Genomic DNA, 18469 nt, shown 5'->3' on the forward strand with positions numbered 1-18469 from the left:
AATGAGTGACTGAAAAGAGGCACCTGTATCAATCTGGAATTGAGGCTAGTGTCAGGATTCCAGCAAGAGGAGAGTAGCCAGGTTAGAGTTTCAGACAGAGGAGACTCTCTGTGCTGCTGCTTCTAATTCCTACAGCCATTTTGGCTTGTGTCACACTCTCATGTTGGATCAAATATGTTCCTGATAGTCTGTCTGACAAAGTGTGAGTTTAAGACTGAGTCTTAAGACTGAGTCTCTGTCTTAAACTCACAGCCCCTAGCACATCACAAGGCATCTAGTAGGGGCTTAACAGAAGTTTATTGGATAGATAAATGGATGGACAGATGACTAGAATAAATGAATGAGTGTGAAGAAGGATGGGTGAACAAATGAGATGGTGCCCAGAACTGCCGGCAATTGTGGAAAACAATATTTATTTCTTTTTTTCTAATAAAGAATAGCACATTTCCAGTCAATCAGTAAAAGAAAAAGTATAAAAATTACTAAGTACAGTCATTAGCATAATGTTATAGGAAAAATCATAACCTTTTCCCCTAAATGGCATGTTGGGTGGTCACAGTTGCTTTGGTTTCAAAGGGGGGCAAGAGTAGGTAATCAGCTATCTCAGGTGGCCCAGGACTGAGGAAATTTTCAGTATAAAACTTGGAAAACCCCAGGCAAACTGGGATGGTTGGTCATGCAAGAAAGAGTGCGACATCACAATGTTGGGTATGGCTTGGCATTTAGGTACAGTGGTCTGACATCTGCATGACTTTCCTATTACCTTGTTTCCTCTTAGCTCTGAAATAAAAATTCCTGTGTTATTGTTGAGGGTGTTACAACTTTCAAAGGGTTTTCACGTCCCTTATGTAATTTTGACTTGATCCTCAGGCCAAGTCCAGGAGGTAGGCCAGTTCTAACCTAATTTGCAGGTGTGGCATCTTGTTTCAAGGCTCCTAGAGAGTACAGTAGCAATGACTCAATCCAGATTTCCTGAAGCCAGTGTTCTTTCCACTATTCTCTTCCTCTCTGAAACATCCCACCTGTCTCAATATGGCTTACAGGAGTGGGCAGGAATCAAATGGGGGAAAGGGAGGACCTTGAGATCCAAGTTTTGGCTCAATCTTCTCATTTGGAACAATTCATATCATTACTGCTTTGCCTCTCTAACAATCTCCATGTAGGATTCTCCTGTTGGCCATTATTAGTAACATCATGTGGCACAGTCAGTAAAAGAGATACAGCATACTGACTCCAGGATAATGCTTCAAATGGTCCCTCCAGTTAGGTTTGTTAGCAGAATGGTCAGTGGATGCGCTCAGTTTGCCATTTGCCAACTTGATTGTTGAGATCTTTTTGTTCATCTTTGCTGAAAAGTTACTCAAGTGTTAAGTCAACTTGTGTGTGGGGGGTGCTATGACTCTTAGGCTCAAAGACTTATCACAACATTGCATCCATCCCCTAATATACAGGGATTTTGCTGAATATATAGGTACTATCTTAAAGAGGAGAGGGTTCAGTAGCCTTCTCTGGCTTATCTTAACAACTAGGGACAGGCTATCCTTGCCCATAGTATACCTTAATTCTCTTGATAGCCTCTTAGAATTCTATCAGTCATTTTTAAAATTTCAATACTTTTTTGAGTTCTTTTACATTTTGGCACTTATAACCCTATGGATAAGAAGTTGTGTAATCCTTTTACCTCTACAGTGAGACTTACTCTGATTCTCCCTAAAATAATTGAAGCATGGGTTGGTGTCTTCCAGGTCTTTAAGGTGTAATTGTTTGGGCTCAGTGTTGCTCTCATACATACTATTCCGGGTGCAGATGTATTAAAGTCTACCAATCTTAGAGCTGAATGAGGATGTGTACTTGTATTTTAAAAATGAATAAATAGCTTTAAAAAAGAATACTGCTCCTATCCTCTTGGTACAGATTGTGGACATATGGTCTATTAGCTAAAGCTTGGGGTTTCCAGTGCATCCATTTGCTTTAGCATGTTCCTTCTGCCTCTTACACTAGGTGTGGACCTATAATTCTCAAAAGTCTCTGTGACACTGAGTTAAAATCTAGTTTTAATCTTTAGATATGGTTTTCTTTGGGTTAGAGACAAAAACAACCCAATTCTTGATGAATGAAAGAATTCATATACTCAAGAATTCATATACTCAAGATAAAGTACCTGTGTGTATGGGTTTCTTTTGAAGCTTTAACTCTTGGCACAACGAAGTGATGTGATGGCTTGACAAGCCCAGAAACTTCCATACCTTGAGAAATTGCCTGGGTAGATAGATCTCTTAGAATATTGGAAAAGTATGGCCTAGTTGCATTGGCCACTGGCTATACTTATCTAAAGGGCCACAGGAATGTCTCTGGGCTAAAAAAAATTAAAACTCAATGCATGAGAAACATACCTTCCTTATAAAAATTCTGTTTGCATGATCTGCTACCTGGCAGCAGGAGAAAGGTAGAGGGTGACTGGTTTCCAGTCTTTTTATGTCAAAGCTCTTGGGGCCAGCACTTTCTTCAAGGAAGTCAAACCTGGTCAGGAGAAAAGAACAAGAATGACACATCCTTTCCTCCATGAAGAGGAAGAGTCATGGGTTAATTAGGCCATTGATTGGGTGGTTTCTTCTGAGTTTATACAGATTTCTGCAGGCTATTCATATGGTCAGTGAACTCTGGGATCAGCGATGACTGCTCCTGCTTGAGGGCCGGTACTCAGCAATCTGTCCACTTGAGTAGGTTCCAGAAGCCATTGTCCTACTAGACCCAGAAGAAGGTATTCCCTGGATTAGAGTTTAGCTGAGGAGTCCTCTGGGCATGGGTCATTCCTCAGATGGTCTCTACTGCATTTCTCTCCATGCAGCACCCAGTCCTTCTTTCACTTGTACTTGGAAGGGCTAGAGCTCTTTGGGCTGTTGGCTCTGAAGTCCTGTTCTGGGAAAGGTGGCACTGGATGGTGGGTATGCTGAGCCTCTTCAGGAATGGGGGCAGGCCTCTGTCTGTTTCTCCAACTCTGGATTTCTAGATCTCTTTTGTCCATAGGGAGTTTGTCGATTTTCTGAGCTTTTAAGATCAAAGACTTCCCATAAGTCCCTTGTAGAGATAGGAAAAAGTACCTGGTATGAAATAAAAGAATAAAGGCATTTTGATTTTTGTTGACTTCTTGAATTTTAGCATTGAAAAGGACCTTAGAATCTAACTCCCCACACAGGGCAAGATCCTCTTTGTTACACTCCTGTTGGCTATCAAATCTATGTCTAGGCATCTCTGGAATTGGGGAGTTCAACAATAACAAAATATAATAGCTAACATTTATTATCTACCAGGGCTATCCTAAGTGATTTAGGCATTAACTTCATTCTTCCAACAATCCCATGAAGTTGTACTTTCGTTTCCCTGTATGTACAGATGAGGAAACTGAGGCACCAAGAGATTAGTGATTTGTCCAGGGGAGCCACACAGTGATGGAGTGGTGATCAGAACCAAGCACTCTGGATCCTAAGGCTTTTATCCACCATGTACAAGGTGGTGCATTCTATTTCTGGGCAATTCTAAATCAGGAAAATGTACTTCCTTTGTAATGTCAATGCTTTGTCTAACTTATTAATGTTTAAGTAGTTTCTAAATACATGTTCTTTCCCTGAATCTGTGGGTTGACTTGACAGCATCACTATATTATCACTATTTGCTAGATGAGGAAACTGAGTCCCTAAGTGATAAGAAGGGTTTCCCAAGATTTCTAGAGAAGTTAATTGACCTCCCTGAATGGTTAACTCAGGTGTTTCTTTCCCCCTGCCAAGTTGAAGGTAGTGGACTCTGGATTTGGGAGTCTCCATCTGTGTTTAGAATCTAAGCTTAGGGAAAAAAGGAATGAGAAGGTGAATAAAACCATGTGGTATATGGAGAAAAAAATCACACCATTACATCATTTTGTGATATTGGGCAATTCATGTTCCCTCTTTTGATGTCAGTTTCTTAACCTAAAGTGTAATTCAGTTACTCAGGATACCTGTGATCTTTTCCAAAAATAATCCTTTAAAAGTTTTTATTTCTAAAGCCTTATAGAAAGACTCCATCCTTCCACTATTGTCTAAAAACTTTAGGGTGACATTACAGTGGCCAAAGGGTTTCTGAAGGCAACAGTAGTTTCCATGGAATCAGATAAACTTTCCCTCATTCTTTCTCTTCTCACCCAGTGAGGCAGTACTGGTGACCATATATATGTTTCAGGAAATACTAACTTTCTTGCTTGGAAATTTGAATTTTCTCAGTTTAAGCCTTTCCTCCAAGCTATCACTTTCCTTCTTCCAGCCATTTATTTAACAAATATTTGTAGAGTCCCTACAATGGGCCAGGCCCCAAGGGATTAAAGTGTGAACAAGACAAGGTTCTTGCTCTCATGTAGCACGTACGTAGACTTCTAAATGCAGAGAGCACAGAGAGTGTCAAACACCTGATCTAGTTTGAGAGAACTTCCTTGAGAAGGAAACATTTGAGGACTGAGAGATGCATAGGAGGTAGCCAGGCAAAGAGGGGGTGAGAGAACAAAATCCTGAGCATGATGGCTGAAGTATGGATAGTGAGGACAGAGTGTGGAAATATGACACAGAAGGTGTTGGTAAGGCCAGAACAGGCAAGGTCTGGGGGCCATATCTTGGTTTTTGTGCTTTATTGTGATGACCTTGGGAAGCTCTTGGGAGGGACATACACGGATGACACGATTACACTTTGACACAATAATAATAGGTTAGAGAAAACCCAATAGGAGACTACTGAAGTAATTTGGGGTAAAAAGATTAGAAATAGAAAGAGCAGATGGATATGAGAAATAGGTACAAGACAAAACTGTCAGGTCTTGGTGACAAGCCAGATATGAGGTGGTGAGTAGTATCAAGGATAACTCCCAGGGGTCTGTCCTGGTCCTGTGTGGGTAGCATTTGAGAGAACTCTGGAGGAGACCCAAGTTTCTTTGATGGTGGTGCTGACAGAGGATGGATTATGAATTAAATTATAGAGGTCTCTCAGTTTCCTCAGACCTAACATGCCTAGTGGAGGTGATGATTGGTATCTAGAAAGATGTATCTAGAATTCAGAAGAGAGGTCTGGACTGGGAATTTATATTGGAGATTTGTCTGTTAAAAATGATATTTAACTTCACAATAGTGGTTGGTATGTATATGGTGAGAACATAAAGTCAGAAGACAGAAGAACCCAAGACTAAGACTAGACATCAACTATGTCAAGGACATGAAGCAGCAAGGAAAATAAAGGAGAATTAGGAGAAAGATGAAGAGAATGTTGTGTGATTTAAGCCAAGGAAAGAGTGTTCAAGGACTGTTATCCTCTCTTGTAGCTAATTAAGATACTGCTTTGTGTTGTAAAGTTAGTGTGTTATTTCTTTTGTCTTATCTGTAAAATAATTTACATATTCCTAGTTTAAGAGACTCAGTACAGTTCTTTAATATTGCTTGAATTAATTAGACCAAGATAAGTGAGGTCACAGCTAGTGGGCTAGTTATCACAAGCTTGGTGAGTGAGATCAATCTCCATTATGATAAATATAGCTTATAACTTCAAGTGAACAAATAGTTTTCGGTGAACATTCGATTATGTAGATTTAAGAAACATTTATTGTTCCAAAGTTATAAGTCCACAGTCCTTGGAACTATTAAAATAATTGTTTCTCTATCAGAGGAAACCTCTGCCTTTCTTAGTAAACAACATTAAGCAGAAATCCAACTTTATGATGATAATAAAGAATAGCAGAGATTTAACTTCTGTGTTATTGGTAACTAGCAAGTAAATATTTTCCAGCTTTCCCCTAATTTGTCCCTCATCTGTTTTAATAATCTATAACACTGAAGGTTCGTCTTGTCAACAGTCTTCATTCTTTCCAAGGATCATCATCAAACTGGTTGCTGTTGGCTCTAAGTGTTTTCTAGCCAAGGGTAAGCAAAGAATGTATGATAATTTTCTTTCCATATCCTAAATCTGATACAGAACAGGGAGCTCAGTCCTTGGGTAATGGTGATCATAACTGTGTGTAACCCAAAAGTGTGGACAAAAATACTTAACCCATATATTTGATGCTTTTTTTCCAATGAGAGCACAATCTTCTTTGTCTCCCCCAAGGGTTTGGGCTGAAGAAGGTGTGGGGTGGGCAATATTTCCTCTGAGGTTTGTACTTGTTCTTAATTGCTTCCTGCTCTTCACTCAGGGCCCTCTATCAATACTAGTCACTTTCACCTGTATTATGGTCACAGTTGTGTCTGAATCGTATACTGAGTTGCAGTTTTCTTGAGAACAAGGGCTCTGTTTTATTCACCTTTCTGTTCTTCTAACATCTATTGCTCGTTTATCTCAGAGTGCAGCATATGTGATAGGAACCGTGCTAAATGCTGGTTATATAATAGTAAGAAGGATACCTTCTATCCAGGAGTTAATGGTCAGAGACAGACAACAAATGGCTAAAGGCAGTGACAGGGTTACACCAAGGGGATGGGAACACATAGGAGAGGGGGATGTATTTCCAGGTAGGAAGGTAGGCAAAGTCACAGAAGGGTTGGAATTGATGCCTGAAATGATGTCAGAGAATGAGGAGGTTTGGTAATAGGAAGTGTATTCCAAGTAGAAGAAATTGCATGAATAAGGGCAGGAAGGTGAGAAGGCATGGGCCTTCAGGGGAGCACAGGAAGCCTGGTGGTGTTGAATCCAAACTTTGAAGCAGGGAGGTGGGAGAGGACTGATGCTGCAGACACCAGCAAGGGACAAGGAGGGAGGCATTGCACATAGAGCATACTTAGAACTCAACTGGTATTTATGTTTGCCATTTAGGTATCTTCAGCCTTTATGCATCAGAGGTCAAGGCTCTGAGTTGGCTTAGGACAAGGAAATGGAAACCAACCTAGGTTAAGCAAGGTGCCACATTTATTAAAGGAAGTAAGGTCTGCTATAGTTCTACCTAATTTTGGATTAGAAAAAGTTCTGTGCAATGTTGAGATAGTCTGTTTACTATAGCTTATAATGGTAGGGAGGCTGAATTTTGATGTTTAGAGTGGAAAGATCTTAAGAATGGAGAGGGGCTAAGTCTTGCCCATGGGGTACATCATTGTGAAGTTCACTGACTGCTCTGACTAGAGTGTGGGCTGCAGAATAGAACACTGGCCATTGAATTGGGAGAATCCAGCTTCCACTGTTATGTGTGGTGGACTTGTGGACACATTATGTTCTTTCTTGGGACTTAGCTGTCCCATGAGCAAGTGGGACTAGAACCATAGCTCTGTTTAACTTCTAGGTGATGGCAAAAGCAAAATGAAGTGCTAGGTAGCATGTGGTAAGAGTGAGCTTCAAGGAAATATAAGGTATTATTGTTGCTGTTTTTCTGGATAAGGCAAATGCAGAAGGTTTAGGCTAGAAATGTTAGAAATAGTCCCTGGGCATAAATGATTTATTTGGCTAATAAAGGTTGTGGGTGTGTGTGTGTTAAACAAATTTGAGTAACATTAAAAAGTTGACTATTTCATGCAAAATTTGGATTTATGAAAAAAAATCTAAAGCTCTGGAATGCTAAGACTTGATCTTTCCTGGTGGCAATGATAGGGTGAAGCTGAGAAGGTCTTTTTCCCCACGTCTGTACTTCACCTGGTTTGTTGCAGTTGCTTGTCTGTCCCTGTAGATATTTGAGTATGAGACTCCTTGGCTAGTAAGTAAATGATCCCTTATGTACAACAAAATTTGTAAGGCAGGAGGGCAGGAATTATTACTCATTTTACAGATACCACAACTGAGGCCAAGCCAGTTGGGGACTTTGCTACTCTGTGGCTGACCTGGGACCACGCTCTGTGTTATTTGCTTTTTAGTTTATTGTTCTCTCTGTCCTAGTACCCTGTCTTTGAAACTGTAGTCTCAAGGTTCCTATCAGGAATCAAACTCCTGACTCTTGGATTAATAAGTGGGCATTGGTAGTTCTATGAAGACGACAGCCCCTGTGCTCAAACCTTGGCAGAAGAGCTGTGACTGGTGTGACGAAGCAGATGAGGTAGAAAGTGGGGTCTGAGAGCTGGCCTTCCATCACCCAATAGGGATTGGTGGGACTGTTGCAGTTGATGCAGATGGCATTGTAAACAAGGGACACCACAAAGTACATCAGGAAGCTGCCTGCCAGAACAAGTCCGTGGATAATGGTCTGTGGAAGGAAAGGAGAAGTAAACACTGTTAAAAGTATAGCTTAGATCGGGAGGCAGTACAATCATGGCACTTGGCTAACTTTGTTGTAAACATTTTTTTGGGGGAAATAAAAAATTAAAAAAAAAACATGCAGCTTAATGGATCATTATAAAGTGAACACCCATGTTGCTATAATCCAGAATTTGAACACACCTACCCAAAGAGCCCTGAAAGATTCTGTCTCACCCTTGACTTTGGTGATAATTTCCAAGCCATCCTTTGTCGTTTCACTGCCTATCTACTGTTTCTAAATGTTAGGTAAATAGAATCCTATTTGGTGTGATGAATCCATTTTTTTCACATGTGGCTGCAGTTTATTATTTTCAAAGCAGACAGTATTCTGTTGTCTGATCTTATTCTGTTTTGTGTTTCTTTCCCCATTCTTATCCTCTTTTAACTTACTATTTTGTACAATTTCATTTTCTCCCTTTACTGGTTTGAAAGTTATACACTCCATTTCTATTCTTTCAGTGATTACTCAATAAACAATAATAAGCAATCTTAAATTACCACAGTCTAAAATATGTAACTACTTTTCCCTCCTCCTGAATTATACAAGGACTTTAGAGCACTTTAACTCTTAACCTCTCTCCTGACTTATCGCTACTGCATTTTTTTCTGATTTTTTTAAAAAAATTCAAGTTAGTTAACATACAGTGTTGTCCTGGTTTTAGGAGTAGAACCCAGTGATTTATCTCTTACATATGACACACCCAGTGCTCATCCCAAGAAGTGCCCTCCTTAATGCCCATCACCCATTTAGCCCATCCCCACACCACTTCCCCTCTAGCAATCCTGTTTGTTCCTTGTATTTAAGCATCTTTAATGGTTTGCCTCCTTATAGTTGAATATTGTCAATATTCATAAAATTCAGTTACATGTTGACTACTGTTTATGACTTCATTCCTTCTTGCATCTTGGACCGTCCATCTGAGATTTTTTTCCTTTTGCTTTGTACCTCCTTTAGAATTGCCCTTAGTGGGAATCTGCTGGTGATCTATTCTGATGTTTCATTTCATTCTCATACTTGAAGGATATTTTTGACAGATAACAGAATTCTTGTTTGGCAGTTCTTTTTTTCTTTGCATATTTAAAATAGCATTCCATTGTTTTTGGCTTATGTTTTTGCTACTGAGATGTCTGTTACTTTTGTTTCTAAGAATGAAATCTTTATGTCTTAAGATCTGGCTATTTTTATGGTTTTTGTCTTTAGTATTCTATAATTTCTTTATGGTAAGTATGTGTTTCTTTTATCTTGGGTTTTGTTGAATTTGAATTTGTGGATAGACGTTTTTCATTTTTGCAAAATTCTTAAGTAACCATCTTTTTTTGTGTGTGTTTTACATTTTATTTATTTTTTTAATATATGAAATTTAGTAACCATCTTTTAAACTTACTGCCTATCTCATTTTCTCTCTCCTTTCCTTAGACTCTGATCAAATGTATGTAGACCTGTTCAGATGCCACACTATCCTCTATACATTTTGTACCTTTTCCATAAGTTTTATTTTTCTTCTGTTTTATATTTTGCATAATTTCTCTTGACAAATTCAATAAATCTCCCTTTCAATTTTTTCTGATTTTTTGTTAAGCCAGCCACTGTATTTTATTTCTAAATGTTTTATTTGGTTTCTTTTTAAATTTGCTAGGTTGCTTTATATAGTTTACCAATCCTTGCAGATATTTTAAAGCTTATTCTTTACTTCTTTAAACATAGTAAACATAATTTTCTATAATATATATCTGATAATACCAACATCTGAAATATATTTTTTTCTTTAATTTATTTATTTTGGAGAGAGAGTGCATAAGCAGGGGAGTAGCCTAAGCAGGCTCCAATCTGTGTAGAGCCCAGTGTGTGGTTCTATCTCATGAACTGTGAGATCATGACCTAAGTTGAAATCAAGAGTCAGCTGCTTAACTGAATGAGCCATCCAGGTGCCCCTGATGCTTGTTTTTTTTTGATCCTCACCAATTGGTTTTTGTTTCTTTGAGAGTTGGTTACTTTGGATTATGTGATGCTCATTGCCCTTAAAGTTGTTAGGAACAGTTTGAGGCATAGGATGAGATACCTTTCTCTAGAGAGGGTGTATGTGTTTATTTTGCAATGTCCTTGGCAACTGTCAGTCTTGAATTCACTTTAAACTGAATTGATATGTCAAAATTTGGCTCAACAAAGTACTAGAAACTTGGGCTGCAAATATGTCTGAGGCCAGCCCATGGTTCTTTTCCTAGGACAGGTCTTTTTTACAGATTCTCCAAGCCCTGTTCACAATGAGAATGATTCCTACAGTACCTGCTGGGGAGATTGAATAGGTAGGTCCATTTTTTGGGTGTACCGTTACCCTGAGGTATAACTTTGGGGTCCTAATTTATTTATTTTTAAGAATTAAACATTTATTTGCCTTCTAAAAAGATGGAAGCAATAAATCATAAAAACTTCTTTGAAAAAAAGTCTTTGAAAATAACTTTTCATGGCTTCCAGGGGAAGAAAATCCATCACCTGGTTAGCATCAAGTGGTATCAGTAGTTGATTGATGTTTTTCTTTTTCTTTTCTCTCTTTTTTAAAAATTTACATCCAAGTTAGTTGGCATATAGTGCAACGATGATTTCAGGAGGAGATTCCTTAATTCCTCTTACCCATTTAGCCCATCTCCCCTCCCACAACCCCTCCAGTAACCCTGTGTGTTCTCCATATTTAAGAATCTCTTGTCTCTCCCCTCCCCTGTTTTTATATTATTTTTGCTTCCCTTCTCTTATATTCATTTTTAAAAATTTACATCCAAATTAGCATAGAGTGCAACAATGATTTCAGGAGTAGATTCCTTAGTGTCCCTTACCCATTTAGCCCATCCCCCCTCCCACAACCTTTCCATTAACCCTCAGTTTGTTCTCCATATTTATGAGTCTCCTCTGTTTTGTCCTCCTTCCTGTTTTTATATTATTTTTGTTTCCCTTCCCTTATGTTCATCTGTTGTCTCTTAAAGTCCTCATATGAGTGAAGTCATATGATTTTTGTCTTTCTCTGACTAATTTCACTTAGCATAATAGCCTCTAGTTCCATCCATGTAGTTGTAAATGGAAAGATTTCATTCTTTTTGATTGCCGAGTAATTCTCCATTGGATATATATGTACCACATCTTCTTTATCCATTCATCCATCGATGGATATTTGGGCTCTTTCCATAGTTTGGCTATTGTTGATAGTGCTGCTATAAACATTGGGGTGCATGTGCCTGTTTGAAACAGCATACCTGTATCCCGTGGATAAATGCCTAGTAGTGCAATTGCTGGGTCGTAGGGTCGTTCTATTTTTAATTTTTTGAGGAGCCTCCATACTGTTTTCCAGAGTGCTGCACCAGTTTGCTTTCTTTGGGGGTCCTAATTTAATGTGGGCTCTTATTAGACTCTTGCCTTGGGTGGCTGGGTTTGATTTCTGAACTTTTTGCTCAGTCAAGGTGCCAGAAACAAAGTTCTTTTTGAGCAGGGTTGCAAATACCCTCAAGGAAACAGGATTTGGGTCTTTGTCTAGAATCCCCCCTTCTCAAAGGTTTTTGTTACTATCCTGTTAGCTTTTTTATGATTTTGAAGAGTTTTTTTTTAATTATTCATTTTTAGTTTTCAGTAGGAGAGATGATCTGAATACTCCAGCCCCTGTTCGTGAAGAAGAAAGCAGTTAGCTATTTGTTGTTGTTGTTGTTATTTAGTTAGTTTTATTAGGTAGCAGTTAGCTGCTTTGGTGGGAACTGTGGAAACTGACAGTTATTCAAATTCATGTTAGATTTCTATCTGGGAAAACAAAGAGACTGTCCTTCTGCTTCAGGTACTTTCAAAAGAGAAATGCGTTTTTTCATAATGATTCCAATAGCTGACTCCTTTGCCAAGAGCACTGGAAATTGCCAGTAACCACTGGGTTAGCTAGTCTAGAGATGCATTCGGTGAGTTAATAATGCTGAATGGTGAGTGAAAGGAACAGGTACCCTCTTTGAAAGCAGCCAGATGCAGTGCTGTGAGAAAGTGGGCTGAGTGACCAGTTAGGATATAGAATCTTTAGTCTCATCACCCATATAATATATGGTTGAGGACTGCTTATGCATTTCAAGGCATTTTGAAAAGTTAAAAGAGAGTAGAATTCTTCTTGGGAAATATCTTGGGCTAGTTTTTTAAAAAATGGAATTAAATTGTGAAATACTTCAAGCATACAGATAGTACACCTCATATAGCCAGCACCTAGCTTTATCAGTTTTAACTTTGTCATATTTGCCTCCAATTTTTATTAAAAAATTAAGTTTAACATATACAATTAAAGCACCCATAATACCCTGCAAATGTTTTCTCCTTAGTCTAGAACATAAATTCAGTGTTCTCATCACTCTCAGACACATTTTATACCTACATGTTTATGAATACTTTTTTACTTTATCATGTATATGTATCCTTCAACTTTTTTTTCACTAGACCTTATCCTTTTGGAGTTTCATCCATGTTGATAGGTATGGCTTTAGTTAGTTATTTTACCTGTTCTATTGTATGAATATGCCACAATTTATTTTCCTATTGATGAACACTTATGCTTTTTCTTTTCTTTTTTTTTTTCTATTAAGAATGATTAATTCTTGAACATGTTTCTGTATATACACATGCAAGAGTAATTTTCAGGATGCATCATACTTAGAAGTGGAATTGTGTCATAGCAGATGAGTACTTAAACTCCTCCAGCTATTTTCAAATTGCTCTCCAGAGTGATGGGATTAGCTTATATTTTGTAGTCTACTACCAGGATATAAAAGTTCTTTGGTTGGGACTTATTATCTTTAACACACTGCTGAGTCGATTTGCCATTCATTTATTTTGAGAGAGAGAGAGAGAGAGAGAACTCCAGCAGGGGAGGGGCAGGGAGAGAGGGAGAAAGAATTCTAAGCAGGCTCTGTGCTGTGAGCACAGACCCCAATGCAGCGTTCCATCTCAAGAACTGAGAGATCATGACCTGGGTCCAAATCAAGAGGGGGACACTTAACAGACTGAGCTACCCAGGCACCCTGCCAATAATTTATTTAGAAGTTTTATATCTCTGTTTGTTATGGTCTATGATTTTCTTTCCTTGTGACCTGTGCTTATTTCGGTATCAGGATTATTTTAGCTAATTTCTGTAATGGTGACTAGTTTATTCAGGTTTGCTGACTGACCTCGGTTATGTTTTGGTAAATTTTAAAGAAATTATCAACTTGGTTTAAATTTTCAAAAAATATTAAAAAAATGATTATAGCTATGTTTATCAGTCTTTTTCATCTTGTTTTTGTGGTCTTTGTGTATGTCTGTGTGTGTGTGTGTGTCTTCTCCTGGATCAGTTTTGCCAGAGATTAGTTTTAATTAAAATTCCAGTTTGGGGGTTCCTGGGTGGCTATCAGCATGGAGCCTGCTTGGGATTCTCTCTCTCTCTCACAATAAATAAATAAACTTTAAAATAAAATTCCAGTTAGTTCACATACAGTGTACTATTAGTTTCAGGTGTACAATATAGTGATTCAACACTTCCATATAACACCCTGTACTCATCACAAGTGCAATCCTTAATCCCCATTACCTATTTAACTCATCCCTCCACCCACCTCCCCTCTGGTAACCCTCTATTCTCTATAGCTAAGAGTTTGTTTCTTGGTTTGCCTTTCTCTCTTTTTGCCTTTGCTTGTTTATTTTATTTCTTAAATTCCACATGAGTCAAATCATATGGTATTTTTCTTACTTCACTTAGCATAATACTCTCTAGCTCCATCCATGTCATTGCAAATGGCAAGATTTTATTCTTTTTTATGGCTGAGTAACACAGATTAGTTTTTATTAGGGTTTTGAGGAACTCCATTATTGTTCTTACTGATCCTTTCAATTGTTTCCTTGATTTTTCTGTTTAGGTTCTTGAATTGAATTCTTTTTTTTTTTTTTAAATAATAAATGCATTAGATGCATCCCATAAGTTTGCATATATGGTACTTTTATAGGCATTTAGCAATAATTTCCATCATGATATATGCTGGACCTTGTGAATTATTTAGAAGTACATTTTGAAATTTCCAAGCATGTTAAGTTTGTTTGGCTCTCTTTTTATTGCTCATTTTTAATCTAAATGTGTTGTCAGAAAATCTGTTTATGATTCTTTCAAATTCCTTTGTGAGAATTTGGTCTTTTAATTTTTGGTATATCATCTGTGTTTGAAAGATACATGTTTGGTATTTGTTTGGAACAGGATTTTATATATTATGTGATAATTTATTCAAGGCTTCTATATTGTTTTTGTTTGATCCATTTCTGATAGAATTATATAAATCTCACAGTTCTCACAGTATAATTGTGAATTTGTCTATTTCCCCTTATATTTGCTGGACAAAAATATCCAATTTGATAATTTTTGGTTTTAACAGGTGAATTAAATCTATTTACATTATTATGGGTATTGATATATTTGGGTTTCTCTTGAACATCTTGTGTTTTATTTTGGGGGGCAATCATTTTTCTTTGCTCTTAATTTTTTTATCTTTCCTATATCCTGCAGAATTGATAGTTTTCTATTTTCCTCTTATTTATTTCCATTCCTTTATGGTTAACCTTAAGTTTTTAAGCTACATTTTCAAGTATTAAGATACCTTACATCTTTAGACACACTAAATAGGGACTTTTATGGAAAAATTGATAGTTAAATGCCTATTTCTATCTTCCTCCCATTAATGACAAAGGCTGTAGCATAAATTGTCTATTGAATAGCTCTTTTTTTTTTTTTTAATGTTTCTTTATTTATTTTTGAGACAGAGAGAGACAGAGCACGAATGGGGCAGGGGCAGACAGAGAGGGAGACACAGAATCGGAAGCAGGCTCCAGGCTCTGAGCCAGCATCAGCACAGAGCCAGACGTGGGGCTCGAACTCATGGACTGTGAGATTGTGACCTGAGATGAAGTCGGACACTCAACCGACTGAGCCACCCAGGCGCCCCTTGAATAGCTCTTTCTTACCGTTATGTTGTTTCTTACAGTTTTAGCTTTCATGTTCTTGCAGAAGTATGTTTCTACTTTTGTTTCAGTATCTGAAAATGTCATTTATTTTGCCCTGGTCTTACGTGATGTGCAACTCTTTATTTCCCCTCAGGTCTTTGAAGATGATTACTCCACTGTTTTCTAGCTTCTATTATTTGTCAGTTTAACTGCTATTCCTTTTCAAGTAAGTTGTCCATAGTCTTTGGTAGACTTTAAGATCGTCTCTTGTACATTGTATAGTTTCGCTATGATATATCCAGATTTATATTAATTTTCTTTTTCAATGATTATCTTTTCAGATATTGCTTCTCTACCATTCTTCTTCTAGCCATTATTCCTTTGAATTACTTTTTTCATATTTGTGTGGCATTCCAGATGTGTTCCTAGTAATATCTTCCAATTTGGTAGTTTACTCCTTGCCAGTGTCTGATCTAGAGTGGATCCCATGAATTGAATTTTTAATTTCAATGACAAAATTTTCATTTTGAAGAGTTCTAAATGTTTCCCTAGCTTGCTTCAGTTCCCAGGATTAAAGTTGTCTCTTTGATTCTTAACCACCTTCCTCATGGCTTCTGATAAAACTGGAATTCCAAATAGCATGTCAACTTTTCTTCAGCTTGCTTTCTTGAGTGGGGAATTTCAGCCCAGACCCTGGACCTAGCAGTAAACAGGGCTCCAGTCTTGCTTAACCCATAGGAACAAGACGCTCCTCTGCCACAGTTTCCTGTCCTGGATTCCAGAAAGCCTTCAGTTTGGGCCAGCCCAGTACCTCTTCCTCCCCTGTCCCATTGTTTTTCAGTCTCTCCTCATGCTGGTGCTTCTTGAGGAAATTTATCCTGTACTTGGCTCTGCTATACATTTTTTGGGTTTATCACTTTATTCTATTTATCTTTGGTATGAATTGGAACAGGGGGTCTGTGATCTGAAGTTTCCTTGGGTGGCTCTTACTAGCTACTGCACATCATGTCAGGGGCTGATCTGGTTTAGTTAACATCCATTATATCACAATATATGTATGTCAAGTGATTATCCTGTACACCTTAAACTTATACAGTGCTATATAAGTCAATTATACCTCAGTAAGACTGACACTGACCCCCCCACCCACCAACAAAGGTCTCTAGGGGGTTAAATGAGATAATACACTAAAAATCATATAAATAGGTACCTGGTAAATAATTTTAAGCTCTTTGTTGTTATTACCATTGTTTAGAAGAATTTAATGAGAAAGCTGGCATTGCCGTTTTTAGATACTGAAATGTGATATTTAGACATGCTTGTGATGTGCTTACCCTGAAATTAAATGGAGAGAACAGACCCTCCCTAACACAGCCTCAAGTATAGTCAGGCTACAATTTTCCTCATCTCTGAAACATCCTCGATTTTTTAAATCAAAAATACAGATTTGAAGGGGGTACATGCACCCTAATGTTTCTAGCAGCATTATCAACAATAGCCAAACTATGTAAAGAACCCAAGCATCCATTTACTAATGGGTGGATAAAGATATGGTGTATATATACATACACACAATGGAGTGTTACTCAGCCATGAAAAGAATAAAATCTTGCCATTTGCAATAACATGGATGGAGCTAGAGTGTATTATGCTAAGTGAAGTAAGTTGGTAAGAAAAAGACAAATATTATATGATTTCACTCATATGTGGAATTTAGGAAACAAAGCAGATGAACATATGGGAAGGGAAAAAAAAAAGGGAAGCAAACTATAACAAAGTCTCAACTATAGAGAACAAACCGAGGATTGATGGAGGGAGGTGGGTCAGAGGATGTGTTAAATGCGTGATGGGCATTAAGGAGTGCACTTGTTGTAATGAGTACTGGGTATTATATGTAAGTGATGAATCACTAAATTCTCCTGAAACCAACATTACACTGTATGTTAACTAACTAGAATTTATATAAAAATTTGGAAAATACATTCTATTTTTGCAAAAAATTGTCTCATTATTTTATAGGTCTTAGTTTTATCATTCTGGATAGATAATAAGCAAGTTGAGGCTGGGGACTTTATCTTTTATACCTCCCTCATTCCTGTACAAATGGGACACAGTGTAGGAGTTCAGCAGTTAGTTATTGATTAGATCAATGATACAGAGTAAAATGAATGAAAATTTTCAGGTCAAAGGGGCTCTTGGGTGCTTACCCAGGTCTTCATTTCCATTGCCTGGTGCAAGAGAATTGTGGCAAGGGAGATGGTGTTGATGGGTGTCCCAAAGGTAAAGACATCAATATCAGAGTCTTTGTAGGTCTGCAGAGGAGGAAAAAACAGGCACTGTCAGATGTATCCTTGGATTCAAGGCCTTGGTTTTGACACAGTGATGATAAAGCATCAGTGAAGGCAGGTATCATGGGAGGGGAAGGAATGAGAAGATACTCAGCTGCCATCCCTGGGGAACTGACCCAAGGAACAGACAAGATGAGGAGTGAGTTAATATGGTTAAATTCTTTGGAAACATATTTGTAGCAGAAGCCATGATGGGTATTCCAGAACATTGCAGAATGGATGAACAAGGAATTTATTGAGCAACCAGCAGGCACAATGCCAACTGCTGAAGATGCTTCTGTGTACCTTCAAGGAGTCTATAGTCTACTAGGCAGGGAAAATATAGTACAATTTAAGGTAGCAAATGATACAATGGTACCAGGTATACAAAGTACCCCAGGGGGTACAGAAGAGAATATATATCATAATCAGAGGAGTTAATCTCTTGAAAAGAGAGGAAAGGCAGACCAGGGAAAAGTGAGAACTTGATGCTGAAAAGTTCAAAAAGGTCCCAGATGGTCCATTAGTTGAGCACATAGTAGGGGAAAAAAATGAAGTAGGAAAGATAAGCAGAGTCCTAGAGAAGGAAGGTATTGTAAGCTAGGGAAATTCAAATGAAGCACAAAATCACTCGACCCATCTTGTTGCTGACTGCAAAAGGATGTGAGGCAGGGTAGACACCACAGTTTAGCACTTGACCCATATTCTGTTTTCCCCGTCCAGGAGAAATACAGATTATATTCTGCTATCTTTGTTCCCAGTCTTCAAACTGGGAACCAAATTGAGATGGGGCTGGTATCCCTTGCTATCTGTATTCTTGCTTTTATTTCAGATAATGTAGTATCCTTTATTATCAGAACTTATTTCCTGAATGTGTGCGGCCTTGACCTTGAAAGCAGAAACCTAAATATAAATCAAGGGTTGTAAATTCAAATACCTTCAATATTCA

The 18469-nt window shown here is 37.9% G+C and overlaps 1 protein-coding gene across 3 annotated transcripts in view; it reads right to left on the minus strand.

Annotated features, from left to right (window-relative positions):
* Positions 1–389: 389 nt before the first annotated feature.
* ATP10B (ATPase phospholipid transporting 10B (putative)) overlaps positions 390–18469 on the minus strand; it is a 264814-nt gene continuing 246734 nt past the window's right edge. For all 3 annotated transcript variants that reach the window (XM_058722392.1, XM_058722400.1, XM_058722407.1), the window contains 3 exons: positions 17401–17505; positions 7983–8170; positions 390–3101 (listed from right to left, as the gene is read on the minus strand). In XM_058722392.1, the coding sequence (XP_058578375.1) occupies positions 2864–3101; positions 7983–8170; positions 17401–17505 (531 nt within the window). In that variant the 3' untranslated portion in view covers positions 390–2863. The remainder of the gene's footprint in view (positions 3102–7982; positions 8171–17400; positions 17506–18469) is intronic.

Source organism: Neofelis nebulosa, chromosome 1 (genome assembly GCF_028018385.1).
Source record: "Neofelis nebulosa isolate mNeoNeb1 chromosome 1, mNeoNeb1.pri, whole genome shotgun sequence".
Lineage (NCBI taxonomy): Eukaryota > Metazoa > Chordata > Mammalia > Carnivora > Felidae > Neofelis > Neofelis nebulosa.